This window comes from Lachancea thermotolerans, assembly GCF_000142805.1.
Source record: "Lachancea thermotolerans CBS 6340 chromosome F complete sequence".
NCBI classification, from domain to species: domain Eukaryota; kingdom Fungi; phylum Ascomycota; class Saccharomycetes; order Saccharomycetales; family Saccharomycetaceae; genus Lachancea; species Lachancea thermotolerans.
In genome coordinates this window covers 1,153,321-1,179,674 of record NC_013082.1, presented here as the reverse complement: position 1 = coordinate 1,179,674, position 26,354 = coordinate 1,153,321, and the positions used below count along the sequence as shown (strand labels likewise).

Sequence of the window (26,354 nt, the reverse complement as noted above, 5' to 3'; positions counted from 1 at the left end):
CATCATAGAAGCGCGCTAGGAAATGTCTGAACCTGTCTCATGTTAAGGTTTGCCCTTTCAGTCGAAAATCTGTTGCTATCTTACATGCTATCTTATTATGCTATAATGACGGCTCGGATTAGAAGCCGGTTTGCTCAATTGTCGCCGAAAATATCCCGTTTCTTGCGCCGGGAATTTTGGTCATCCATCTACCGAGTCTATGCTCTTTGCTAACGCTCGCAAGTACGCGAAAAGTCTCTCTGCCGTGCTTACCGCTCTCGACTGCTTGGATGTGTGTTACGACGCCGTGACAACCAGGAAGCTCGCCTAATAGTTCAAACCCTCTCACGTTCTCGGTAATTTTCCATACCCTGAGTTTCCCATCCCATGATCCTGAGATGAAGACATTGGAGTAAGGAATTGCGTACAGGGCTGTCACCCAGTGTGGCTGTGCTATTTGTTTGTTTTGTAGTTGCGCTTCACGTTTTGCCTCGTCCTTCTCTGCCGAAATTTGTAATGGAGAGGGGGGTGGGACAATACCGTGAGCAACACGCTCAGTGAAGACTGGCTTTTTTTTCGACAAGGACCACAGGGAAATATTGCCGTTATCAGAGCCTGTTATGAAGTGCGAGTCGTCTATCATCGTTACGCAGTCAATGCTTCCTTCTCCGTAAAACTCGGGAACTTCGCTGTCATTGGGTGGAATCTCTCTGCCATCCTCAGTCTTCTCAGTATGCTGTTTGATCCATTTCTTCGCAAGTCTCTCCGGGTCATCACCACCTCTAAAAGTTAGCCTAGTCTCGTCGGCGATCTTCCAAAGCATCGCGGTACGGTCACGAGACCCAACTGTCACGCATCTCTCCATTCCTAGTGCAGAAATACCCACCACAAGGTCCTGATGGCCATACAAAATCTCGAGTTGAGAAAACTGATTGATAGAGTAGGTTCTAATCTTGTAGTCCGCGCATGCAGCGTAGAGTTGGTCAGAGTTCTTGCGGAAGACAACGGACAAAACTTCACCTCTTCTGTCTTTGGTGGGGATAACCTTCACTGGCGCCAAGGACTCCGTGCTCCAGACAATCAGTTTTCTGTCTCTCCCACCAGTGACAACGTAGCGGCCGTCCGGCGAGGCCGCTAAAGTCAAAATTTCATCGTAGTGGCCTTCAGTAGTGTTCTCGAACTCGAAGTTGCTTTCAGGAATAAAGCGGCGGCCGCCCTTGGCGAACTTCAGTTTCTTGGGCCGCGCGTTGAAATCGGTCACGTCGTACTTCGTTAAAGACATGTCCTTGCTCACAGTATAGGCAAACATACGCCCCTTGCTCTTGTTCTGGGATTCCTCATGAGAGAATTTGTTGATAACGGGCTGGTAGCAACTGATTGCAGTAAGATTCTTCTCACCGACCCTGCTAAAAGAGATCTTTGCCTCGCTAATCAGCAACTTGTCACCTATAAAACGATAGATTCGGCCGTGCTGCTCCGCGACGTCCTGCTTCAATCTTGAGGCGACAATTTCGCGGTCGAGATCGCGTGCATCAAAGTTGTTATAATCGCTGATCTGCGCTTCATCCTCCTGTACGCGAGCTTCGCCCTGCAGAACTACTTCGTTGGCATCTGCCTTTAAATTTTCCAGGTACTGTTTGGCCAACCGACGTCTCTTGTCCGCCGCATTTTCGTGCTGGAACTCCTCCTCTGAATCTATCTCTTCGTTTTCGTTTCCACCCAAGGACGCCTCTCCATCGCTTCCCTCGTCGTTAGATGAGGGCTCCGTTATTTCTTCATCTGGCAAATTACTACGAGGATCTGGGGCTCCAGATCTCTTGCGCTTCCTGTTCTCAACATTAGTTCGAGCCATGGTCAGTTAACTTCTGTTTCTACAGCTATATGGTTGAACCCATTTGAGATGAGCATCAAATTTTTTAAATCTACAAGGCTACTGACGAAGCATTTTAAACTATCATCACGTGACATACTATATAAATGGACGTACAAAATGCCCTCATAAGCTCGGCGGCTAATACTCAGAAGTACTCGCTAGCGAGCTAAAAGCTCGATAGGAAGCCTGCTTAGTTGGATAAGACATTGGCGAATTTTTGCGGCTCCCGAGCCCGCGAGGCATTATTTGAACGTTGATAAGGAAGCACTTTTTGTTCATAACAAGAGGCTATGCGACGCATGAACTTAAAAAATGAGCCTTCTAAGCCGCGTATCCATCGCTGCTCTAGATGACAATATTGCCCGGCTTATCCTGAGAGGTGGCTGAAAGCGAAGCATAAACACGGAAAGAGGCGAATTGTTGCATCTTTTGGTTTATCTGATTCTTTGCTGCATTTTAAGCGGTTGTTGGCACACGCGCAAAAGCCGGGAGAGCTGCAACGTACTTGAATAACACCACCTGCGACATGAGCGTGTGAGCGCGTGCGGCGCATAATTCAACGAGTTTCTTTCTGCCTAAAACCACAATACTTGCTGGCTTTGACGGAAACAGCAACAACCTAGAAGATGGCACGCAAGACAAGCTGGAAAGCATTACTGCTCTTTGAGCGAGATGACTGGGAGAGGCGCACTGTGTTCTAGACATATGCTGCGCAGTTTATATTGAACTTCATTGTGTGCTGTTTTAGAAACGCAAGCTTGAAGGTTGAAGTCATAGAACGCGAAGAAGAGAAATGGTCTCCATAATCGGCTACGTATTTCCAAGCTGCTGTTCAAAGCGAGCTTCTCTGATGTCGTTCACCTTCTTAACAAGGGTCATCAGCTCTGCCCTCTCAGCAACCTTGGCCGCCGCATTCAATGCTTTGTCTTGTTTTAGCTCTAGGGCTAGAGATTCTGCTTTGCTGACCTCTTGCTCAGAACAGGCGGCAGCAAACAGGCGCAGCAACGACTTATCGTATGCACCCGCCAGAGCCATCAGAATTTGATTTTCATTTCCATAAACCTCACCCTCATGCTCGAGAGTGTCGCTGAGAAGTTCGCCCAATATTTTAGAGCGCAGAAACTCTTCCTCGGCTGCCATGGAGGCCGGCACTACCACTTCGCCAGATTCTTTCCCCTCACTGCTAACTTCCACCTGGTCTTTGACAAGCAAGGGGACTCTCACCTCCATCTCAGATGGCAAAGGCATAGGGAACTCAGGCCATATGTTATAGCCCTTCACCAATATGTGATTGAGGATATTGTGGGTTAGTCCTAATGGCCACACATGCACGTCGTTAACATCCTTACCATTAGACATTTTCCAAAGCTCGAGCTGGGCATCTAGGAGGGGCACCCACCGACTTTGAGCAGCCGACCGCCATTTGGACAGCACCAGCAGTACATCATCAAACCCAAAAATGCACGGATCGCCATAAGCCGAAAAGAAGAGGGACTTGATCCCAAGTGGGTTGAATTCAGAAAACGTTTCGTTGAACTCTTCCTCAGCCTCAAGGTTAGACGGAAGTGTGATAGGGAGTGAGCTTTCTCGCTGGAAATACCTGTCCTGCGTTTTGGGGTCTTGCTCAAACAATGTATATGTGATGCCGTGATGTAAAGAGTAGTGGACCGCAAAAACCTTGAACTCGTGGGCAGCTATTGCGGCAACCGGTGCCATCTTCTCGACTCCCAAGGGGATCCCAAATTGGTTAAATGTTCTAATGTACCCAAAAGATGTACCCACAATAATTCTTTTTGGAGTGGCGGCAGCAGCTGTAATCTTTTCTGATCTTTGCAAAGGAATCTTCTTTGTCCACGAGGACTGATAGTTGTTGTGCGCTCTGTAATGTAATTGGCCCAGCTTTGACTGCGCAAATAAAGCACCTTCCTCTGTCAAGGCACATACGTCGTAATTGAACAAGTCCTCAAAGTGGTACTCTTTAAAGCGACCTAAATCGAAAAATGATATCGTTACAGTGCTGCGAAGAGAGCTTCCACCATCTCCACTTCTAACAGTGCAGGCATATCCTATGTTATTCATAGTTAAGTATCGTCTGTCAGAAGACCCAAATGGCGTAGCACCCTGTGAAAATGGCCGGTATCGGAACTTTCGAGGCCTTCTTCCTATGGCGCGGACCGCATTTCGCGGAATGCTTGGCGGTGTGTACCTTGGTCTTTTATTGACATACCCAGCACCATCGTCGTCGTCTATAAAATCATCCTCATCTCCAAATGTCTTTCTCTTAGAACTCTCATCTTCTTCATCGGTGAAAAGACCTTCTGACCCTAACGGATCGTCATCTTGTCCTATCGTTCTGCCTAAGCCTTCACCAAGTGGGGCCGGAGAGCCATTTATCACGGCTTCCTCACCCTCGTCATCGGAGCTCACGAAAAGGCCATTCTGTTTCTGGGGCTGTTCCGCTTTCTCGGGAGGAACAGGTTGGGCCGTTCGGTTTTCTGCGACACCACGAATTACCACTATGTCACCTGTCCATGTACCGAGGTGAAGGTCCAAAAGGTTGTCAGGCTGGAGCTGCCAGCATATATTTGTAATTCTCTGCGGTAGCTCCTTAGTAAAATGTATCTCGCCGGTGCTGGCATCCCATATGGTGACGCGGTTCCGCAGATCGACTGCTGCGATAAAGGCGCCAGTCTGCGGGCTAAAGCTCAGATCAGCGAATTGACTCTTGATACTGGGAGAGCTCAGTGAATGCGAGAGGGAGTAGTCCTTCAAGCTAAAAATCTTAACGGACCGATCTTCACACGGGATTGCGAACTGGAGGCCCTGTGGACTCCATGCAACACGCGTGCAAACCCTATTCTGATCGCAATACTCGTGGTCCCCGGCCCCGTCTTCTATATCTTCCGCTTCTTCGGAATTGATGGACTGAAGGAGCTTATCCTGAAAATTGTCGTTGTAGAAGTGGCTACCAATGTAGCCATCGAGTTTGCGAATATGGTGTGGCGTAGCAGAGTTCATAGAGTAGAAGTGGATACTGCCATTCACCTGAGATACCGCCAGTATACTCATGTGCTGATTATAGGACAGATGGCGCACTTGATCCTCCAGCGTCACGGTAGTCCTCGTCTTCGCCGAGCCATCGGCTAACCCCACCAAGATCAGCTCCAGATCATCGCCTCCCACTGCTGCTGTCTTGCCATTGTGCACGAGCGCAACGTCGCGTATTGGTAGCGCGCACCTCAGCAAGAGATGGTTTTGGGCTTCCGCCACGCTGCACAAGTAAACGTCTCCCTTCAACGAAGTAACCACAAATTGCGAATTGGATACGACAGCTAGGGAGCTGGGGTCTTTACACGTTTCCACAACGTCAGGTTCTTCTTCGGGCTTATCAAGTGGCAGGACCTTGGTCAGTCCGTTCTTATTGACAGCATAGAAACGCGTTCCATCCGCCGAAATGCCGATACAGGTTTTCCCGCCGGAGCTGAATATCGACTTCTCAATCGTGGAAGGCATAGGCGGTGTTTTGTTACCTCGTGTCGCGTTAAACAGATGGATGAGCAGGGTACGCGTCAAGGTTTTCTACACGCGATCAAGAAGCTAAATTCGTGGATCAGGTCCACGTGAGCCAAACAACTGCAGGAAAGTCAGGGGAGTAGCTTTATTCGGGGTACCGCCAGGGCGCCATGGATTTGGCTTAAGCAGCTGTTAAGACCATGAACCTGAGTCTTCTGTTCTCGACCGAATGCCTTTGATAAAGCTATTATACAAGGCGCAGACAGTAGCCGAGCATTGAGCCTAAGTAAAACCGGACCATCCAAACTACGAGGCAAGGTCTCCAGAGCAGCATCCAGCAATGTGGCCGAGCATTGGCTAAGAGGTCTCTTTCCGAGCCCGAGTTTAGCAGTATGACCCGCCCTCATCGCTCGAGAAGGAACTTCGTGAAAAAGCACTCGATCGCGACCTTGTATTAACACACCTAGAACAAAGCAGATGCTCCAACATGAACCTGCTGGACGAGAGCTGGGACCTTCCTGTATCTAAGAATGTCAGTAGAGAGCTATTCACGGCTTATGCAGAGAACGACACCTTTGATGAGGACAGCTTCCTCCTAGAGAACAACTTCCAGTACGTCCCACTCAATACACTAGCCAAGGACCTCCAAGAGCTCACTCAGCAAATGGACAAGGTAATGCTAGAGACATCCAGCAGCAGCTACAATGACTACACTAAGCTATGTGAGCAGTTCTCCGACTCCGCGGAGGCCAGACCCGAGCTACAAGGTGTTAGGATGGACATAGCCAAGTTTTTGGACCAGCTGCGGGAGCTCAAAGATACCAACATATCTAACACGAGGGAAGTGGTGACCGACACCGTGGACTACCTACGCACTCTAGACAGGCTGTCGGAAACGCTGCAAGAGTGCAAAGTTCTGTCCTCAATGATGGAACTAGGACGCAAGCTGTGCAAGCGTCTCGATTCTTTGTGTCAAGAGACAGACCTTGAGGTGTCTCTATGCAGCGATCTGGTGCTGCAGATACACCAGATATCAAGCAAATCGCACACGTTGCTGCTTAAGATGCAGGAAATTGAGTCCCCTCTCCTCACGCAGATCAGAATTGAGCACCAGAGCATCGCAGACCAGTTCAGAGCGTGTCTCCATCATTTGTGCGATAAGTGCCTCGAAAGACCCACAGAGACAGAAGAGCTGGGCGCAACACTTGCACAACTACTTGCGCAAAGTTCATAGCCAGCTCCCAGAGCCTGGTAACACTATGTAACTCATCGTAATTGAGGCCCTCAACACAACTGAATAATGATCATTTGTGACGAAAGGGCTGAAGTTCGCGAACTCTGAAAACTTTTCGAGCAGGCAGGCATAGATACGTACTGAATTCAAATAAAAGCAGCGATTGTACATGTTCGGTTTCGGAAAATCTAGCAACAATTCCACCGCCAATGCGGGTTCTGGATCGCTTTTCGGAAACAAGCCAATGAGTTCGGCAGGGAATTTCAATAACGCGGGACAAGGAGCTCAAGCATCTGGCTCAATGTTCGGTCAAAACAACACAGCACAGGCGAACCAAGGCGCTGGCGGGCTGTTTGGGCAGCAGAATAGTACCGCAGGTGCTACTGGTGGTCTTTTCGGCAACAAACCCGCGGTAACGAACCCTGGAGGTGGGTTTTCGTTTGGTCAAAACAATGCTGCACAACAAAAACCCGGATCCCTGTTTGGCGCTAACAGCCAGCAGAACCAAGGGGCTAGCGGAGGCTTATTTGGAAATACAGGCCAGCAAAACACAAACCCATCAGGCGGTCTGTTCGGGAACAGCAACAGCCAGCAATCGGGCACAACGGGCGGGCTATTTGGTAACAACAATCAACAGGGCTCAAACGCTCCGGGCGGGCTCTTCGGCGGCAATAAGAGCCAGCAAGGCCCAAACGCAACAGGAGGACTATTTGGAAACAACAGCCAGCAAGGTCCTAATACTTCAGGAGGGCTGTTTGGCAACAACAATCAGCAAGGTTCCAACCCATCGGGAGGATTGTTTGGTAACAACAATCAACAGAGTACAAATTCATCAGGAGGACTATTCGGAAACAAACCTGGTGCCGGAACCGGTGGCCTATTTGGTAATTCCAATACACAGTCTACAAGTTCTGGAGGCCTTTTCGGAAACAGCCAACAGCAACCTACAGGTTCTGCGCCAATGTTTGGAAGTCAAATGCAACAGCCACAGCAACAGCAACAGCAGATCCAGCTATTGCAACAGTCGAACTACCCTCAACAAATCCAGGAACAAATCATCAAGTGCAAGGAGTCGTGGGATCCTCAGTCGTCCAGAAGTAAACTGAAAACATTCTTTTACAACAAGGTTAATGAAACCGAAGCTATGCTATACAACAAGCCAGCTGATGTATCCCAAGAAGACTGGGATGAAGCGCTGCTACAAAAGACCTCGGCGAGTGTCATCCCCGTCCAAGCACTGGGGTTTGACGATCTGAATCAGCGTAATAATTTACAAAGAGATAACGTTGCTCAGGCCCGCCTCATACTCAATCAAATCCTGGACAAGCTTACTCAACTCACGCAGAAGCATGACTTGGAGACTGCTTCCAGGATTTTGAAAGCACAAACAAGAAACGTTAAGATTCAGCAAAGAATCCTCAAACTAGGGTCTTACCTGGCTATATTGAAGAGTAAGGGGCTCCCACTGTCTGTTGCTGAAGAGAACATGTGGACAGAATACGAAAAGCTGTTAAAGAGAAGCAACGATCCAGCCGGACTTGGCAAGAGCAACGAATTGTGGGCAAGATTGTCAGTTCTAAAAGAAAGAGCGAAAACCATTTCTGACCAACTTGACAGTACCTTAGTTGTAATTAGTGAAAATGGCGGCTCCAAAGCCCAAAGCAGCAGTTCAGGAAGATCCGAAGATAGGAGACTTGATGACGAGGTTGAAAGCAGAGTCAACAAGATTGCTGAGATATTGAGCAACCAGCAACGCGGCCTGTGCTATCTCCATGACGTCCTTGAAAAGGACGATAAAACTGTCAGCAAAATATGTAACTTAACGACCTAATTCATGCATTTTTTAACATTACCAACTATTGCTCGAAACCTTTAAAGCCATGTAGCATGAAATCAAGTTTGCGAGTCTCTTCAGGGGTCCAGCCTTGAGGATTTTCTTCCGCTATTCCACCCAGCCAATCTTTCAATCCCATCGGAAGGGAATCGTAATCCGGGTATATTACGGGCTCCAAGAAGACGTCGCTCTTATCATTCAGCTGTGGCCCCACAAACTCAAAATAGTCATTCATTTCGCTCTTTTCTGGCAATGAGGGATCATGATCATTTGGCTGCCACCTGTCAAATTCGAAGAACCGGCTGCCAGTGAAATTGAGAGTCCTAACGTCGCCATCAGAGGGCGCATTGTACTCGGTGCTCATAGGTATGTTTGTTGAAGTCATAACCTCTTTGGCGGGTATGCTTCTAAAGAACCATGGATCTACTTGAATAAAGGGTGGTAGCTCGCGGGATCCTGATTGAAGTCTATGGTTAGCCCTCGTCCACTGAGCATTCACAGACCTATGAAGGCCTTCCAAAACCTTTGACGCATTTAGCGACAGAAGAGGCTCTTCCACTGTATGCGGCTGTAAGATCCTCATGTCCTTATACATGGTAAACCCTCGTAAGTTGAGTAGTACAGCTGATAGCATTCCTAGTGCATTACTCGAAATCACCAAATCTATCTTGGACGGGCTTCTCTTCAAAGTGTGTTGCCAGGCGGTTGCGTTTGACGATGCATAAAGAACATTACCAAGCTTCTGTAGCTCTCTTATTATCTTTATATGAACAAGGGACTCATTCGGCGGCGAAAAGCTTTTGTAGCCAAGCCTCAGTTGCATCACTATGCAATTGTTCTGGATGAACTTGTGTAATGGCATTGAGACTGCGTACAACCGTGGACAGACAGCAATAAAGAGCTTCTCTGGAATGGGGAAGATGTCAAATAGCTAAAAAGGGCTCAAAGTAGCACAAGAGCCAGCACGCCTCCCACTTCTAGCGTCAATCAACGTTGTCAAGGAGCGAAAAATGCAAGAGAGACAGATAAAAGCCAATTAAAATGGCAGCTTCGACTACGAGCCAGATCGCAACGACCGCCTCTGAGCAAAATGTGCCAGGGACCGGGCTACACTTCGTAACGTCCCTGAGAGGATCAGTGTACTACTTTTTTATGAGCAATAGTGGCAAAGGGAGCCAAGAAGCGCCTATTCGCACAAATTGATGCTATCTGATTAAATTGCGGTTTTTGAATCTCGCTCGTCTTCCACTTGAATCTTTCATTGAGCATGCATATATACAGTTAGATCTCGTTAAATACCGCAGGTGGCGCTAATTTATTTCCATTGTCTCTTGACGAAGTGCCAGACGATAGGCGACACCCAAAGCAGTACAGCTGCGTAACCAGCGTTGATCAGGGTCTGGTTAGACTGCTGCTCGTGGATCTTCTTCTCTTCCTCACTTGGAGGTTGTTGTGGGAGTCCAAACATTTAACGGGAGTTGAGAGGTATTGAATCTGCTGAGCTTAGCCGAATCAATGTGCTATTTGTGACGAATCTCGCTGAATATTTAAAGGTAACATTTTGAAAATTTTCTGAGAAATACGTATGTACGAAGGGATTGAAGTTTGTCAAACTTTAAGGCGAAAAGCGCTACCTGCAAACCATCAATAAATCGTGGACCAAGCAAGGTTGAGGATCCCAGGGCTTTAAAGAAAGAGGATCATGAGCAGCGAAGAACCAGAATATAGTGTTGGCCTCACAGAGTCGCACGAATTCGACTCGCGAGACGGCGCGAGTGAAGATTTCGGCACAGCACAGACAGAAAGACAGCGGAAGCGTATTGACATGGGAGACTCAGATGAAGAGGACACAGTATCAACAGAGCAAAGACTGGAGTCCCAGCGCATTATCAATGCAGGCAACGACCGCGATCTGGAACTGGGCCTAGACCAAAGCACCAGAAGACGCCAAGAGCTTGAGGATCGACTTGATAGGCTGCTGAAGAAGCCTAAGTCGCGTAGAAGCAGAAGAGATGAGGACGACCTGGAGCAATATCTGGATGAGCGAATTCTGAGGCTCAAAGACGAGATGAACGTCGCGGCTCAAAGGGACATCGAGACGCTGAACCGCAGGCTGGAAGGTGAAGATGAATCCGCGGTTGCCATGGAGAAAGTCAAGCTGCTGCCCAAGGTAGTGAGCACACTGTCTAAAGCGCACCTCGCTGACACGATCCTCGACAACAACTTGCTGCAGAGCGTGCGGATCTGGCTTGAGCCGCTGCCGGACGGATCCTTACCTTCTTTCGAGATCCAGAAATCGCTGTTTGCAGCCTTAGAGACTCTACCTATCAAAACTGAGCACCTGAAAGAAAGTGGCCTGGGAAAGGTGGTCATCTTTTACACAAAATCCAAGCGCGTGGAGCCCAAACTTGCGCGTCTGGCGGACAGAATGGTGGCAGAGTGGACTAGACCAATTATTGGAGCTTCAGACAACTACAGGGACAAACGTGTGATGAAGCTTGACTTCGACGTGGAACAGCACCGCAAAAAGGCCGTGCTGGACAGCGCCAAGAGCAAGAAGTCCAAGAAGAGAAGAACTGAGGATGACGTTAGCGGGAAGTCTGCATACGAGCTGGCGGCGGCGAGAAGGAACAGGGCTGCCGCTCCCTCTCAAACAACAACGGACTACAAGTACGCACCTGTGAGCAATTTGAATTCAATGCCCTCGAATCTGAGGAGCTCGGGCGTGGGTTCGTCGTTGAACAATAGTGAAACATTCAAGAGGCTAAACTCCAGGCTTGCAAAGCGGACCAAGCGTACAAAGTAAAGCAAGAGTGATATGTAGTGTTCAGAGTGCATAATTGTCTTTGGGAGTTCGGCTACCTCGTCGAAGAGCAGAAGGAACATGCCCTATACAGGGCCTGCGGCCCGATCCGACAACAACGCAGCAGGTCGTCCGTGCTCGCTCATCGCATCCGCTGAAAAAACTGTAAGCGTTTTAAACGTGCAATTATATTGAGTACATTGTTAATATGTAACCGTGGGGATTGGTTTTGTATAGAAAATAGGAGTAAAACGTGGGACCTCGAGCACGCAGCTTAGGATCTTGGCTTCTCCTTCTTCTCCTTCCACAAAGCTAGCAAAGAGACACCAGAGACCTTGACGACCTTGAATCTGACACCTGGGATATCACCCTTAGCCTTACCCTTTCTACCGAAACCGGCCAACAAGACTTCGTCGTTTTCGTCGACGAAGTTCAAACAACCGTCATTTGGCACAAAGGCAGTGACTCTCTTACCGTTCTTGATCAGCTGGACTCTGACACACTTTCTGATAGCAGAGTTTGGCTGCTTGGACTCGATACCGATCTTTTCCAACACGATACCCTTGGCGTGAGAGGAACCACCGAATGGAGAAGACTTGAAGGCAGTACCTAGCAATCTCTTCTTGTAGGATTGTTCGGCCCAACGGCTGTAACTGAGTTAGTACACTGATCCGCACCTCGCGTCGCGAACCGACCCAGACTGGCTTCTTGCCGGCGACCTGACGAGGATGCGCTGAACGCATGCCCGTGTCCCGATTACCACGTCTGTCGTTCCGCGTCGAACATCATCTCTGGACTAACAACATACTTGTTTCTTCTGTGGACACGCAACTTTCTAGCGGCGTTCAAACCTCTTGGCTTACCCTTACCCATCTTTGCTTGATTGTTGTTATGTGGTTTCTGATAGAGGTTCAGACAGTAACCTTCGTTAAACTCTTTTTTTCACTATACAATCAGAATCGACACTCCCGGTGGCCAGAGCCTGACCTGCCAGCGCCAGCCCGCCTCCCGCGAGCCGGGTTCCCGCGCGGGGCAAACGAGTGGCACGATACCCAGGCAGGGACGATTGGTGCGCTAGGCGGACGCCCCACCGGGACGGGGGGGAGGATGCTAGGCGGGGGCCGCCACGGCTAGGCTCCCGCTCGCCAAACACTGCTCGATGGGTGCGCCTGCTGGCCTCTCTGAGGCGTCACTGAGTCTGGGCATCCCGCTCGTGGAGAGACGCACAAAATTTGCCAACAGTCTCGAAGTTGTTACACCCGAACATTTTCTGCCGGCGTACAGTTGGTGCATGGGTTCAGGAACAGTCAAACGTAAATCTCAACATGACGAAGCACGTGATTACACGAACTTATGACAATGAAAAACAGTCACGTGCGTGTAGTCTCGTACAGAATCATTATGCCGGAGATCCAAGCGCTGAGCTTCTGTACTAGTTAAAGTCTATACCGCCGGAAGAGTAATTCCAAACTGGTGGCATTGGACGAGAACCGGTAAGATGTCTGCGGCAGTGCGCTTCATAGGGTCAAAAGAGGGTTTGTTTGCTGGTTCTCGACCGCGCGCGCCAAACCAAGGGTTTACGAATAGAACAAAGCTTTTCGAGACGCAAGATCAGCCGCCGAGGTGGTGAACCAATATCCACGGAACGCGAGCGAGGGGAGAAAAGGCGGCAGAGACAGATGCCAGCACGACTGGCGCGTGCAGGTGCCGTGACGGAAGTCTGAGGGCGCCGCTACGAGCACGAGAGTGCTTGTGATCACGTGCAAGAAATAGGATGCCAAGCCCGCTGTCGTGCGTCGGCATCTGGATCGCTGTGATGTGCGAGAGCACGTGATGAGATCGATATGGACGGGCCTTGGAGCTCATCGCGGACCTGCTTTGATGGATCTGCCGACCATACCACGACAAGTCTTCAACCGCAGACTGCATCGTGGCACGCAATCACTTACATCGCATGACACAATCTACTGTGGATCGATTAACGCAGATCCTCGTGGCGCAATACCTGGCCAAGCACGCACACGAGGCCTCACTCTCACAGTTTATGCAGGAGACCGGGCTGCCGCGCTCGGCAGTGGAGGCTGCTGAATACGAGACCCTCGAAACACTGGTTGCAGAGCGTGTTGAGTACAACGAGAGTGCGCTCGCAAACCAGCTAGCGCAAAATTCACTCAACGATGCGATGCCGGAGCTGGACCCCCGCTTCGGGGTGCGCGCCTGGGACTACACGCAGCACGCGGCTGCAATGCCGCTCGAGAGAAAACCACCTTCAATGACCATCGACTTGCAGTTCGGTGCTGGGGCAGGCCCTCTTGCCGGCTACCTTTCGGCCTCCACAGCTGCAAGGACGGTGAACTTCTACGACCGCGACCTTCGCGTTTTGCGCGAGCTCCAGTCCACATCTGGAGTCGTGAAAAAGTGCGGCGTGCTTGCAGGATCCTCGTTCTACTACACTTGCGGTTTCAATGGTAGCATATGCGTGTACAACGCTAGCTTCGAGCGCGTGCTCGGACATCAGCTCCATGCTCGCATCGTCACCGATATCCAGTTCTTTCAAGTAGGGGATAGCGCCCGCTTCTTGTGCTTCAGCTGTGGCCTTGACAACCACGTTAAACTACACTCTCTGGATCTAGACTCCTCCTCCGCAGAGCTCTACGACTCTTTCAAGCTCATTACGCCATGCACTTCGTTTCAACTGGTTCAGGAGCCTGTCCAGAAATGCCCCCTGCTACTTCTTACGAGGCTGGACTTCTCGCATATTATTGTGCTTGGAGTGAGGGGCGGTGAGCTGGTGGAAATGAGCAGAATCGCGATGAACAGCGCTCAATTCAGTGCGCATTCGTTTAATGCGCGTTCGATGTGCCTCCTGAACCTACAACAAACCACTGACCCTACGAGCACAAACAAACATCTTGTACCCGTCCAAAAAGGGACCATGATTGCTGTTGCAACGTCTCACACTCCGTTCATGAGACTCATTTTGCTGGAAATGCCGGACTTTTCTGAGTTGAGTCAGTTCAGCGACGCGAACCCCAAAATTTACTACGATAAGATTCTCAGAAACATGGCAACTACTATCGCGCAAGACCAGTTTTCGCAGCCCATCGTCAAAGCCTTCCTACACGCTTGCGGCCTTGTTGTCGGGTGCGACTCAGGAATATATGCAGTCGATCTTTCCAATTGCGACACCTGGCAAGCAGTTCCTGAGAGCAAGAGGGTTAAGGCTTTAGACGTTTGTGACAACCGGATTGCGGCTTCATATGCGGGCGGAGATCTTGAAGTTTGGTGTTTTGAGAGTCGCTAACTTTTCACGGTATCCCATGTTTTAATGTAGCTCATCGACTCTTAACATATATAAATATCACTTCACTTAAAATACCTAATGACTACTGTCCAGCCCTTCGAGGCCACAGATCTACTGAGCCTGAACCATGTCAACCTAGATGTACTGACAGAAAACTTCCCCTTGGAGTTTTATCTGGAATACCTAATAGTGTGGCCGGAGCTATTCTTCGAGAGCCAGGAAGTTACCAAGCCCAAGGCTGGCGGGCAGCATGAAATTTCAGGATACATGATGGCCAAGACAGAAGGAAAGGGGCCAGAATGGCATTCTCATATAACAGCAGTCACAATAGCTCCTGAGTTCCGCCGTATTGCCCTAGCATCTGGTCTCTGTAGTGCATTAGAGACTATCACTGACAACCAGCCACACAACGTCAACTTCATCGACTTATTTGTGAAATGCGATAACGGCCTTGCTCTTAAGCTTTACGAGAAGCTAGGATACTCTGTTTTCCGAAGGGTGGTTGGTTATTACAATTCATCTGCTGATTCGTACCCAACAGGCTTGAACAAAATTCATGACGACAAAGATGCATTTGATATGCGTAAGGCTATGGCGCGAGATGGTGGGCGCAGCATAAGGAAAGATGGCAGAAAGCACCGCTGCTTCCCACACGAGGTACGTTTCTAATCAATACCGATTTTAAGGACAAACACTTATGTATCTACAAAAGGTTGAGTACTGAACACAACTAGAATTCAATTCTTTCTTTAGTTGGACCGCTACGGCTAAATCCATCGTTCCTTCTTGAACCACCACGACCACCACGACCACCACGACCACCACGGCCGCCACGTCCGCGGAACCCCCCGCGACCACGCCTGTTACCCACACTAGCCTGCCCGAATGTGTCCATGTTGAGCTGGCGCTCCTCTTGCCATCTCATGTTAGTGTTCGTTTCGGTAGATGTGGATATGGTATCGAAGAACGAGGAAGTCTTGTTGTAAAAGGTCTCGTCTGATTCAGGCTTCTCTTGATGCTCTGCTTCCGAGCCAGTGGAGTCATGGCCTCTCTCAAGCTTAGAATTGTTGGACTGGAAGTCGAAGTCTTCGGTGGGGATCTCCACTTTCCGAGGTTCGGGCTTTGGAGGCTGCTGCTTCACGGCCCTTGGCTCTCTAGGAGCCTCCCTAGTTCTTGAGCGATTGGGCTGTTGCTCTGGTACGGGCTGCTGTTGAGGGGATTGCTGGGGTGCGGGAGCATCTTTTGGAGCCTGAGCAGCCGCCGCCGCGGGCGCAGATGGAGCATAGACACCGTATCCCGCCATTGCAGCTGGAACCTGGGGCTGTTGGATCTGGGGTTGGGACTGCGATGGTGATTGTTGTTGTTGTTGTTGTTGTTGTTGTTGCTGCTGCTGCTGTTGCTGCTGCTGCTGCTGCTGCTGCTGTTGCTGTCGCATCACAAGTTGAGGTGGTGGTAATACTGGTTGCACTTCCTCGAGCGAGACGTCCAGAATGCTTAGATCCTTCACGTCATTACCATTGAAAGTGACCGTCTCATAAATGGTGGGGTTTGGGTAGATCTCCTGAGGACCCCACTGCTTACGACCCTCAGTGCCGAAGCAACGCACTCTATTAAGAGTCACAACACCTTTGTCGGAGTCGATCCCTTCTAGAAGACCAACATAACGATTGTCAGTGACCGAGATTAGAGAGATGGTCTTGCCAATATATTGAGCCATCTCCTGCGTGTGACAGTTGCTTGATGTTGATCTGCCAACTTGACGTCGATATGGTTATAGAACTAACTTTTATTGCACTTCCTTCGTATCACAAGACATCAACAGACCGCAGACCTTCAAACATACCAAAAATGGCATAAAAGAGCTTCAAGGCAACTGGAACCATTGTTATCCTCCCGGTATTACTCAGGGTATCTGCCATGTTTCCTTCTGCCGTGGAGGGCTTGCTTGTTTTTTATTCGAGCTTTATCAACAATGCACTTGTATAAGCCTAAAACCTGGCACAACGCTTCCGGTGAAAGAAAGGACCATGTCGATCATCACTAAGTTCCAAACAATCAGTTGAAAGACTAGCACGAAGCTTTAGTACTGTGGCGTCAACACCGCAACTCAGTCATCTGAGATTTGGTATTCGCGGTTGCCTCTGCCGTTCTGGAGGCTGACGCAGTAGATAGCAGCGGTTACTCAGCGATAAATTCAGACAATACCTAGCATGCTACAAGATGGTAGACGGCTCTTGACGACTTTTGAGGGAAAGCCACATTTTCACGTGACGACCCTCAAGCAGCCATCGAAGTATATTGAGGTTGAGGGCGCGCTCCAAATTCAACTTATAACATCCAAAGATCCGTAAGAATGGCCTCCTTGGAAAGCGCAATCACCGGCGCTGTTGCGTCTTCTTTGGCCAATGTATTAGTCTACCCTCTGGACGTGGTCAAGACCTTAATTCAAACACAAAACAAATCCAGCGGGGAGGCCACTGTCGATGCAGAGGGGGCGGGAAAGCGAGAGACCCAAGAGACCCGCTATAGGAATACCCTTGATGCTATAATCAAAATTATCAAGAACAGGGGTATTGGCGGACTGTACCGAGGCCTTCCTGCGTCTATCGTAGCTGGGTTTTTGCAGAGCTTTTCCTACTTCTTCTGGTACAGCGTGGTCCGGAAAAGCTTCTTTCGGTTGAAGCTCCTCAAGGGCAAGATCACCAAGTTTTCAACGCCAGAAGAGCTACTTCTAGGGATTGTGGCTGCGGCAGTCTCCCAAGTATTCACAAACCCAGTTGGGGTTATTTCGACCAGGCAGCAAACCCTGGAAGGCAACAATAAAGCCAAGTTCGTGGATGTTGTTAGACAGATTTACAAGGAACAGCAAAACATTAGTGGATTCTGGAGGGGCTTAAAGGTTTCTTTGATTCTGACAATCAATCCCTCGATCACATTTGCATCATATGAAAGGCTCAAGGACATATTCATTTCCTCGAGCGCCCAGTCACAAAACGACGGTAAACTCATGGAAACTTCAGCTCAGCTGAGCCCGGCACAAAACTTCGCTTTAGGGTTCATTTCCAAGATGATTTCAACTCTGATTACTCAACCATTGATCATCTCTAAGGCGTACTTGCAACGCACAGGCTCGCAATTCCAATCATTTCAGCAGGTACTTCATTACTTATACACACAGGAAGGATTTTTGGCCCTCTGGAAGGGTATCGCTCCCCAATTGTGTAAAGGTCTTTTAGTCCAAGGGTTGTTGTTTATGTTCAAGGGCGAGCTCACCAAGCTGATGAGAAGACTATTTCGGTACATAAAAGCAAACCGTCGCGCCCGACTGGCTTAATATGGTCTCAGCTAAGTATAGGTTTATGAATATGGAGTTCAAGATATCGACACATTGACGGCGGTTGTTGAAAAATGGCTTTACAGAGCCTTTAACAACTATTGGACGAACTAAGTTTCAATCCACAAGGCGCTCAGGAACCCGCTCATTCGAGATGGAAAATTAACAGTCGTGCGAGGTTGTTTGAGGCATGAATATATAGTTTTCCCCACGTCAAAGGACTTTTCTGACTTGCGCTACAGAGAAAAGAATGCGAGTTGCCATCTGAGTAGCTAAACTCATACGCTAGCAAAGACTGAGGAATGTTTATTTTTATGTACAGATTGTTTGTCGGGTTAATCGCGGCGTTTATCTTGAAGTTGCGCTTGCTTGTCGACATCATCAAGATTCAACTCATCCCTGACTCTCACAAGTGCATCTTTCTCCTGCTGTTCTTCCTCCTTCATGATCTCCTCTTGCTCTTTGATTTGGGCCATTCTAGATTTACTAGTAGCATTTTCTTCCTCCACAACGTTGACCTTGACTTCGTGATACAGCTCATCGGGAATACCACTCAAGACGTCGCACAACGCATCGTACAGTGTTTTTTTGGAACTGACATCACCGTAGGTGTAAGCAGTAGCCATGATGAGTAAGGTAGAGGGGATCTTGTCCTTCAGCCGCATGTTCAACCAAATACTTAGGTTGTCACGAAGCACAGAGTCCTCGACATTCAAGTTACGGATACCACGAGATGCACAGGCAGTACGCAACTCAGCAGAGTCCAAAGACTGTACGCCTTCGTAGAATATGGCGAAGTCATCTTTTTTGAGCTCCAACATCTTAAAGCGAATTCTGTAACGAAGCATCACATCCGTTCCAAAGGGCTGCAAGTTGATGTACTTTGCTAGTGCGACCAGATAAGGCCTCGTAACATTGTCTAACACGGTGTCATCTTTGAATAGACGTGCGACATGGATTAGTTGTTGACGAGATTCCGGCTCTCCAGTAGCACGCACATGTTTGTAAAAGCTGTTGAACACGAGCTTTTGCTCGTCGTTAATGTCGTTGGGCTTAAAGTGAGAGTTCTGCTCCTTTATGATGCTAGAAACAAGGCCACGGGTCTGGCGTAAGCTCGTCAGCTTGGAAAGCTTGTCTTTTTTAGACTCATATGTTGAGGGCAACATGTTTGGGAATAGCTTCAAAGCGACAGGCAGCAGCAATTCTGCAAATGGCACGAGCACGAATGCTGAGAAAGGGACTAATCGTACAACATCTTGTGTGGTTCTCTTTAGCTGTAAGGTTTCACGGCGACTCAACTGGTGACCAGCCGCGGTCTTCATGAGGAGCCTGAATGATATCTTCATTTCCAGGCCCAGGAGCTTAGTGCCGTCCCAGTAGTGATGCACTTCATGTTTGACTTTGTCCCAAAGAGAAAGCTTGACGGCATCCTGATCAACCTTGGCCAACTCAGTGGGCTTTTTGGATGGATTGGGGACTTGCGAGGTGTAAGTCCTGGGGGTGATCCCGAGTTTCAGTACAGCAGTACGTCTGCCGACTCTTGAAATAACTGGTGGTCTATACTTCACTATAAACATCGTCAGTGATTCGAAGTATTGACGGGCTTTTAGTGAGATGGTATACTTGATCCATAATAACTCGGAAAATTTTAAACACGTTTCCAGGCGAAGTGAAGCACATGCCTAGAGATCCACAACAACAAAGCCTCGAGAGCAGATAGCTTCCCATCAGAATATCATCATCATCATCATTATCATATTAATATTAAAGAATTTGGTACTACTGTTACAAAATACGCAGTTGCGCGACTTCTTTCCTTGTCGCGGCGTCTATAGCGGTAGGGTTTCGTCAAATCGTAGCTTAATCGTTGGCGTCTCGTCGTAAAGATCCTTGCTCAGCCCGAGAGGCTGCGCCGGATAGGATCAGTTCCAATTCCTGCTCAAGCGCCCGGTTCGGGGGCTTAGGGTCGCTGGCAGCGGCCTCGTCCACAGATTCTCGAACCCTCTCCTCCTCAGTCGCGTTACTGGAAAGCATTAGGCTCGAGAGTGAAAAGAGCGAAGAAGAAGTGGAGGAGCACGCGGACCGAGCCTTCGTGATAGTGTCGAGTGCAAGCGGGAGGAAGGTCGCTGCATCCAGCGTGTTGTGGTAAATACCGTGCAAGAGACACATGAGCGTGCTTTCGTGCGCAGGCGAGGCTTGGCCCTGTAGCTGTATCTTGGCGCCTTGGTTGACAACCCGAAGAAGAGCAAGAGACTCAGAGAACTCCTGTTGCGGAAACTCTGCCGCAAGGTCACAGGGCTCGTAGATCCGCTCGTAGTTTTCAAGCCGCGTCTTGAAATCAAGGTAGCACCAGTGTTTGTCCGGATCCTCCAAGTAGTCCGGCGAGTGGCGCACCTTGTGTACAATGTTTTGGTGGATAACCTCCGCGTCCGTGCAGATGCTTTCAATAAATATAACGGGGGTCTGTCCCGACGTGTGCAGACGGATGGTGTCGACGACCATTGCCCTCCGGGCTGCCGTAGTGTTGGTGGCGTCGAAAATGGCGACACGGTGCGCGTTGTCGGACTGGAGCCACACGCACATCTTTTGCACAGTGGCGAGCGCGATCTGGTCCCTGGCGCGCACCGCGTCGTCGTTCTGTGTGTCGAACAGTGTCTGCGGTGGCGCCGGGCCGGTGCCGACTTCTGCTTCAGCGCCACTAAGGTCATCATCTATTTCGGCACTGTCACCCGGATGGCGCGGCTGATGCGGCTGGTGTGTCACTGTGCGATACAGGGCGGGGTGTGGTGGCGCATCCTGAGCGTCCGCGGCCAGAAAACGACGCTCTTTTCCCGCGTTGAACAGCCGACAGCCCCCGCCGTCGCCATAGGCCGAGCGGTAGTACGAGACGATCCGTTGTGCAATGTATGACTTCCCTCGCGCCGGCAGCCCCACCATTACAATGACAGCTTTTTCTGTCATCTTTGTGCTTTGCTGTTTCAGAAACGCTGGCGGAAACAAGCAAGTTGGAACCCAGATCCACTTTTTATTACCTTAGGAAAACTGGTTTCACTGGTGGAGGTTTCTGATGCAACTGCTTTTTTGCTTCTTTGTTGTGCCGCGCGTCGAATTCCTTGGCCTTCTCAAAATCAAAGTTTCAACCTCTGTCGTTTAGCGACAATAGACCTCTATATTTGAAGCTTCGCTCAGCCTTCTGCTGTTTAATTATTGCTGAATTCATACCGGTTTCTTCCGGTACCCCACTGATATACAGGGCCTATTTCAGTGTTCTTTGCCTTCGCTAATCAGTCATTCACCCTCTCTGTCATACCTGTCTGAACGCTGCTGCGTCACAGCCTTCTTGTTACTCATTTTCTTGCATTGTGTCAGTATGCCCTCCAACAAACGTGCCTTACTCGGGCCCTATGCAGCGTGGGGCGGAGCCATCGGAAACGAGGAAGCGGAGAAACCCAAGCCAAAAATCAACACTCCGGGAGAAGCGGGGAAACCAAAAAATCCGGGATTACTCATCGTTGAAGGGCAGCTGTATGAAGGTAGTTGCTCATAATGGGTTGCCGGGGGAGACGGTACTCGAACCGGACCTGGAAGTGGAAAAGCGACCCTGGACAAGCGGGAGAAGGGCGGTGCGTCACGTGCGGGAGAGGGGTAGCGCGTCACGTGGGTACTGCTCGGGCTCTGCTGACATAAGCGGGGAGACGCGGGCAGTTGAACAGTTGGTAGGTGACCTTTCGAGTAGCAGGGGCCTTCGCAGCGTCTCGTTGTGTTGAGGAAATATTGTATAGCTGGTTTTGGGCTAACCTGGGACTTTTAGACAGTGGGAAAATAGACGCCCAAATGCACTACTTCTCTTACAAATATTAAAAAACCGGTTTTGCTGATATCCTTTTTAACGAGCACCTCTTTTCAAGACTGCTCTTCGCTATATATACAATTCGCTAACGAATGGTGATCTCTCATATACATTCTAGTACCCGTAGTACCCACCAGCAGCACCTGCTGCGGCAGCAGGGGCGTTGCCGGTAGCAGCGCCCGATCTCTGGCCTCTGTTGCTGGTCTTCAGCAGAGTTTTGAAGCCATTGCACAACTGGATCACGGTCGGATAGTTGTAGTTAACCAGGAAGAAACCCGTGTGGGTGAGCTTGACGTTCCAGGTGTAAAGGTTGCTTTGAGCATTGATCTTGAACATCAAGTAGAACCAGCCTGGGTGCTCGTAGTTGAAACTGAAGTAGTAAACCGACCTGTTAGGATTGACCTTTGAGTAGTCCTCAATGAACTTGGTGACCTCTCTCTTCGTACCCTTCTTGAACTTTTCATTAGACGTGATCTCATTCAGGAGTCTCACCTTGTTCTGCAGGTACTCCACGATAATTTGGTCCAGATCATGGTAGACTTGGCCTTCTACAATCAACACGCGACCCAGCGCCAATGGGTTTTCCTTCTCCTGCTCCAGAATGTCGACGTGCTGGAACAGATCCTTGTCCAGCTTCCATGTGATCGACAGGTGGTCATCACCCCGGGACGATTGCCGGATCAAAAAGTCACCACGCTCTTTGCTTCTCAGGTAGTCTTCAGCTTGCTTCCCGTTGAAGGGGAAGTAGTAAGGGTGATTGATAACCCTGTGTGTCCGCTTCGCACGGGCTTCGCGCATCGCAATTTGTTTTTCCTCTTCCGCGTCTTCGAGCTCCTGCTTGAGGTCCCACACCGATGGGTCCTTGCTATAGTGAACTGGAACGTATTGGTGTTTCACGTCGTGGTCTAGCAACGACACTTCAGCGCTGATGTTCTCGTAGTCAATAAAGATGACTTTAGCGGGGTAAGTCTTGCTGATTTCATAGATTTCGGAAGCTGGCCGTTTGAGCTGTGCCCCCGCATGGCGTTGTGCGTTCACGATACACTCAACTTGGGAGTTTGTGGTACATATGATGTCGCTGTGCCTGAAGCGCTCGACCTTGACGGGAACAATGCAACCCTTGAAAAAGGTTTTGTCTGTCTCACCAGTTAGCGTGGTAAAGACCTCGTCGCCGTGGAGAGGATGGAAGTCATTCCGCAATTCCTCAAAGCCGTTCAACAACTCCAAGACAATAGTGTTCAAGTTGTTGAGCTTCTTTTGCCCTGTGTTTTTTTCGAGCTCCTCGGCATATGCCTCCAAGTTGAGCGACTCCAATTTGCTCTTGCATTCCGGGTCTTCTCTCAAAATTTCAATGAACTCGCTCATAGTTCCCTGGTCCTCCTTCTCTGCGATAGCATCAGGGTCGTATTCTAGTGCGTCTGCAGCAACCTTCGTGGCAAGATGGTAATCCTCTGGGTGGATTCTTGTGCTATCGAGCTGGTCGTGCTCGAGATCCTCATATCTTTGATTCTTTTGGTTCCAAGAGATGTAGAGGAAACCGGCAGAATTCATGAAAATTGTCTTGTGCAAGATGTTATGCGTGATCAGCTGTTGCCGGGCAAGAAGGGGTTCATTGAGTCTCTGCAGAGACTCTAAAAAGTCCGTCGCTTTACGCTTCCCGAGCCCAGAAATATACTGCAGGCATCTCGCGTAGTATGCGCTATCAGTCGCTTTGTTCACCTCAACACCAACCAAATTCACCAAATCAACAAAAGAAGTCTCCAAGGCTTTCATGAAATTTTCCCGGGTAAGAAGAGATTGGCTTGGATGTATTGACAGCGACATCAGTTCATCAGGTGTTAGATTAACATATTCCAAAAGAGGGGAGTGCATGTACCTCGCCAGGCCTATACAATACTTCACCAGCGGAGGTTTGTTAGGGTACTCCTGAATACCACGCTCAGAAGTCTGGTAACGTGTAGCAATCTCATCTTCAACATATATCACAGGAATGTTGTGTCCTCTGTTATCAACAATTTGCTTCTTTTGGATAACTTCTTGAATTTTTCGCAGCAAGCGCTGAGTTTTTGGATTAGGCCCATTGATACCAATAGCATTAGGCTGACACGTTTGTATGATGTTATCAAGTGTTTCCTCAAATTTCTCTGGGTTGTGCCTATCGAAAGGGTTTTCCACGATTTTGTAATCCCTCACGTAATCAGTCTTTCTATTAACGTAGACAGCAATAATTGCATCCTTGCCAAAGTGGCCCAGGCCACAAGTTATTGCCAAAACTCTTGGGATTTTTGGGTCACGAGGATTTGGAATAAAGGGCGCTTGGTCAAGCTTAGTCATAAACCTATGGCGAACGCTCTTGGAAACCAGTCTTTGGCAGTCTTTTTTCAAATCGTCTTTTATTTCTTGACTAATCTCCAAGAATATCTTTTCCAGCGCTGTGAAAAAAGCGGCCTTACGGAAGTTGTTCCATTCAGTTGCAATTTCAGAAGTATTTGTTGTGTCCAATGCAGTCTGAAACAAATGATCACAGTATTGTGTTTGAGAAGACATGTGGATTTTGATAGACATCAAATGCAGAGATTCCGCTTCGAGCATTCTCAAAAACACCTCAGGCTCCCTTCTGAAATGAGCGGGAGTTCTGTTGATTGCATATTTGATATCTTCGTAAGGAGATCCCCTTTGTATCTCTTTTTTACCCTTGACCGACAAAACGACATCAACAATGTAGTACTTGTAGAAGTCTGCTCTAACCTTTTCTCTAACCTTAGGATTGTTCGCTATTTCCAGAGAGTAGTACTTCTGAACAGTTTCGAGCGCCAACTTGTGATTTGAAGAGAAGGCTTGTAAATCGGCACTCGAGTTTGCCAGCAAGTCCTCAATTATGTCCTGAGGCTTTTGATCCGGGTGGTCAACAACAGGGTGAATCTGGTGTTCTGAGTGAATGTTCTCACCGATCTGGTCCGATGTGATACCGATTTGACTCACAGCGCTGTACAGAGGACTGGATTTGAACTTCTCGTAACTTGAGTTCTTCATGTGCTTCTTGGTGGAGCCACTACTTTGAGCCAATAATGCTTCGTTAATTTCACGAGCAAATTTGAATTCCAAGTAGTTGTAGATGTCTTGTAAAGAGGTCAATTCTGTCATTGACGAACCTTGGTTTTTGAAATATTCATCGACAACGGGATCTTGGACCCCGAGCTGCTCATAGAACTTCTTAACATAATCTCTTTTGTAGATTATACTGTGGAACTCTGAGTCCATGTGAACAATTTCCCATAGGTCATCCTCATTCAGAACAAAGCCGTCCTTCTCCTTGGAGGAAATGTAGTTACGACGATACGCGTAAATGAACGGTACTTCCAAATTCTCTTTACTCACAAATCTTATGGCATTACCTACAGCTTCCTTGAACTCGGTAAGGTCGTACTCGGGATCAAAGTTCTTGTCTAACGACAATTTGCTGCTTATCCAGTTTTTCTCTGCCTCTTGGTCTTCTGAGCTCAAGTTCCCATAGTTTTTCATACCTGCTCTTAGCTCTTGGTATCTTTCAGGAATGTCAGCTCTCCTGATAACCATATCTTCTTCCGTGAGTAAGTTCTTTTTTAGATCCTGGAGATCGTAGATATCCTGGAGCGTGATTTTGGGCTTTTTGGATTCGCCCCCCGCAGCGTCGAAATCTCCATCCTCTGTTCTTTCAGCTGATTCTGCAGCATCTGCGCCCTCTACATCTTCGTTCTCGACTTCCAGAGCCCAATCGTAGTCGTGTCCGTCACCGAATATATCATACATTTCGTCTATTTTCTCGGATGACAAACCAGTGATTTGAACTGGTTGCTTCATTCTTTGCTCGCGTAGCATCTTATGCTCTTGGACTCTCTGTTGTCTCGTTTCTTCATCTTCGTCGGAGAACTCGTCTTCTTCAATAAAGTCGTCGAGTTCGTCAATGGTCCCAACTTCAGCGTTTCTATTGCCCCCCGTGGTACCTTCGCCGGCTCCAGTAGCTTCATCTCTTGTGGGTACTTCTTCTTCGTCATCTGAAAAGAAATCATCGAATCGAGATGTGGCCTTAGCTCCTCTGGAAGCGGAATCGCCAGAGGGTTCTTCGCTGTCGTCTCCAGCACGCTTCAACCGCTTGAACTTGGCTTTGGACTTATCAGGGCTGGGCGCCCTTTTAACGCCGGCATTTTCCATAAGCAGGTCAAGGTCGTCCTCTGAAAGTCTGTCGTCTTCATCCTCTCTTGTCCGCCTTTTATGCTTCTTGCTTCTTTTCCTGCCGGCAGAAGCACGCCCCTCCTCATCGTCGTCGACAATGAAGCCTTCACGCACTTTTTGAGCTTCTTCCTCATCTTCGTCTAGGTCTTCATCTTCCTCAGAGGAGTCAAAGACGTCTTCGCCTTCTTCTTCATCACTAGGGGCTTTATCGCCGTCCACATTATCGTCCACAACCGGGTCATCGGCCCTCTTTATTTCCTCGCTGGACATTATGGCTCAAGACTTTGGATTCAGTCTTTACCGCAACAAAGAAATAGCCTGCAGAGCCTAATTGTTCTCTCTTTCTAGCTTTCCTTAAAAGTGTTGATGGTTTTCGTGAAATTTTTTTGAATCTTACTCCAAAGTGTCGTCGCTCCTA

At 48.8% G+C, this 26,354-nt stretch overlaps 15 protein-coding genes across 15 annotated transcripts; 6 read left to right on the top strand and 9 right to left on the bottom strand.

Moving 5' to 3' along the window:
• Positions 1 to 118: 118 nt before the first annotated feature.
• On the bottom strand, positions 119 to 1,831 carry RRP9 (ribosomal RNA-processing protein RRP9; the record flags this gene model as incomplete). The annotated part of the gene is made up of 1 exon (XM_002554766.1): positions 119 to 1,831. The coding sequence occupies one exon, from the start codon at positions 1,829 to 1,831 to the stop codon at positions 119 to 121; it is 1,713 nt and encodes a 570-aa protein (XP_002554812.1).
• An 831-nt stretch (positions 1,832 to 2,662) lies between these two features.
• Positions 2,663 to 5,365, bottom strand: CTF4 (chromatin-binding protein CTF4; the record flags this gene model as incomplete). Its single annotated transcript, XM_002554765.1, has 1 exon — positions 2,663 to 5,365. The coding sequence occupies one exon, from the start codon at positions 5,363 to 5,365 to the stop codon at positions 2,663 to 2,665; it is 2,703 nt and encodes a 900-aa protein (XP_002554811.1).
• A 487-nt stretch (positions 5,366 to 5,852) lies between these two features.
• Positions 5,853 to 6,599, top strand: COG2 (Golgi transport complex subunit COG2; the record flags this gene model as incomplete). The annotated part of the gene is made up of 1 exon (XM_002554764.1): positions 5,853 to 6,599. One exon carries the CDS (start codon positions 5,853 to 5,855, stop codon positions 6,597 to 6,599), a length of 747 nt encoding a protein of 248 aa, XP_002554810.1.
• A 169-nt stretch (positions 6,600 to 6,768) lies between these two features.
• NUP57 (FG-nucleoporin NUP57) lies at positions 6,769 to 8,430 on the top strand (the record flags this gene model as incomplete). The annotated part of the gene is made up of 1 exon (XM_002554763.1): positions 6,769 to 8,430. The coding sequence occupies one exon, from the start codon at positions 6,769 to 6,771 to the stop codon at positions 8,428 to 8,430; it is 1,662 nt and encodes a 553-aa protein (XP_002554809.1).
• Positions 8,431 to 8,455: 25 nt separating this feature from the next.
• On the bottom strand, positions 8,456 to 9,295 carry MSS18 (Mss18p; the record flags this gene model as incomplete). The annotated part of the gene is made up of 1 exon (XM_002554762.1): positions 8,456 to 9,295. One exon carries the CDS (start codon positions 9,293 to 9,295, stop codon positions 8,456 to 8,458), a length of 840 nt encoding a protein of 279 aa, XP_002554808.1.
• A 453-nt stretch (positions 9,296 to 9,748) lies between these two features.
• On the bottom strand, positions 9,749 to 9,901 carry TOM5 (Tom5p; the record flags this gene model as incomplete). Its single annotated transcript, XM_002554761.1, has 1 exon — positions 9,749 to 9,901. One exon carries the CDS (start codon positions 9,899 to 9,901, stop codon positions 9,749 to 9,751), a length of 153 nt encoding a protein of 50 aa, XP_002554807.1.
• A 234-nt stretch (positions 9,902 to 10,135) lies between these two features.
• On the top strand, positions 10,136 to 11,239 carry SPN1 (transcription factor SPN1; the record flags this gene model as incomplete). Its single annotated transcript, XM_002554760.1, has 1 exon — positions 10,136 to 11,239. The coding sequence occupies one exon, from the start codon at positions 10,136 to 10,138 to the stop codon at positions 11,237 to 11,239; it is 1,104 nt and encodes a 367-aa protein (XP_002554806.1).
• A 271-nt stretch (positions 11,240 to 11,510) lies between these two features.
• RPS23B (40S ribosomal uS12 domain-containing protein) lies at positions 11,511 to 12,109 on the bottom strand (the record flags this gene model as incomplete). The annotated part of the gene is made up of 2 exons (XM_002554759.1): positions 11,511 to 11,889; positions 12,045 to 12,109. The coding sequence occupies 2 exons, from the start codon at positions 12,107 to 12,109 to the stop codon at positions 11,511 to 11,513; spliced, it is 444 nt and encodes a 147-aa protein (XP_002554805.1).
• A 1,081-nt stretch (positions 12,110 to 13,190) lies between these two features.
• KLTH0F14168g (uncharacterized protein) lies at positions 13,191 to 14,540 on the top strand (the record flags this gene model as incomplete). The annotated part of the gene is made up of 1 exon (XM_002554758.1): positions 13,191 to 14,540. The coding sequence occupies one exon, from the start codon at positions 13,191 to 13,193 to the stop codon at positions 14,538 to 14,540; it is 1,350 nt and encodes a 449-aa protein (XP_002554804.1).
• A 78-nt stretch (positions 14,541 to 14,618) lies between these two features.
• Positions 14,619 to 15,209, top strand: NAT3 (peptide alpha-N-acetyltransferase complex B subunit NAT3; the record flags this gene model as incomplete). Its single annotated transcript, XM_002554757.1, has 1 exon — positions 14,619 to 15,209. One exon carries the CDS (start codon positions 14,619 to 14,621, stop codon positions 15,207 to 15,209), a length of 591 nt encoding a protein of 196 aa, XP_002554803.1.
• A 61-nt stretch (positions 15,210 to 15,270) lies between these two features.
• SCD6 (Scd6p) lies at positions 15,271 to 16,257 on the bottom strand (the record flags this gene model as incomplete). The annotated part of the gene is made up of 1 exon (XM_002554756.1): positions 15,271 to 16,257. One exon carries the CDS (start codon positions 16,255 to 16,257, stop codon positions 15,271 to 15,273), a length of 987 nt encoding a protein of 328 aa, XP_002554802.1.
• A 636-nt stretch (positions 16,258 to 16,893) lies between these two features.
• Positions 16,894 to 17,874, top strand: ANT1 (Ant1p; the record flags this gene model as incomplete). The annotated part of the gene is made up of 1 exon (XM_002554755.1): positions 16,894 to 17,874. One exon carries the CDS (start codon positions 16,894 to 16,896, stop codon positions 17,872 to 17,874), a length of 981 nt encoding a protein of 326 aa, XP_002554801.1.
• A 335-nt stretch (positions 17,875 to 18,209) lies between these two features.
• On the bottom strand, positions 18,210 to 19,451 carry YLH47 (Ylh47p; the record flags this gene model as incomplete). Its single annotated transcript, XM_002554754.1, has 1 exon — positions 18,210 to 19,451. One exon carries the CDS (start codon positions 19,449 to 19,451, stop codon positions 18,210 to 18,212), a length of 1,242 nt encoding a protein of 413 aa, XP_002554800.1.
• Positions 19,452 to 19,734: 283 nt separating this feature from the next.
• KLTH0F14058g (KLTH0F14058p) lies at positions 19,735 to 20,835 on the bottom strand (the record flags this gene model as incomplete). Its single annotated transcript, XM_002554753.1, has 1 exon — positions 19,735 to 20,835. The coding sequence occupies one exon, from the start codon at positions 20,833 to 20,835 to the stop codon at positions 19,735 to 19,737; it is 1,101 nt and encodes a 366-aa protein (XP_002554799.1).
• Positions 20,836 to 21,838: 1,003 nt separating this feature from the next.
• Positions 21,839 to 26,206, bottom strand: SPT6 (chromatin-remodeling histone chaperone SPT6; the record flags this gene model as incomplete). The annotated part of the gene is made up of 1 exon (XM_002554752.1): positions 21,839 to 26,206. The coding sequence occupies one exon, from the start codon at positions 26,204 to 26,206 to the stop codon at positions 21,839 to 21,841; it is 4,368 nt and encodes a 1,455-aa protein (XP_002554798.1).
• Positions 26,207 to 26,354: the final 148 nt, after the last annotated feature.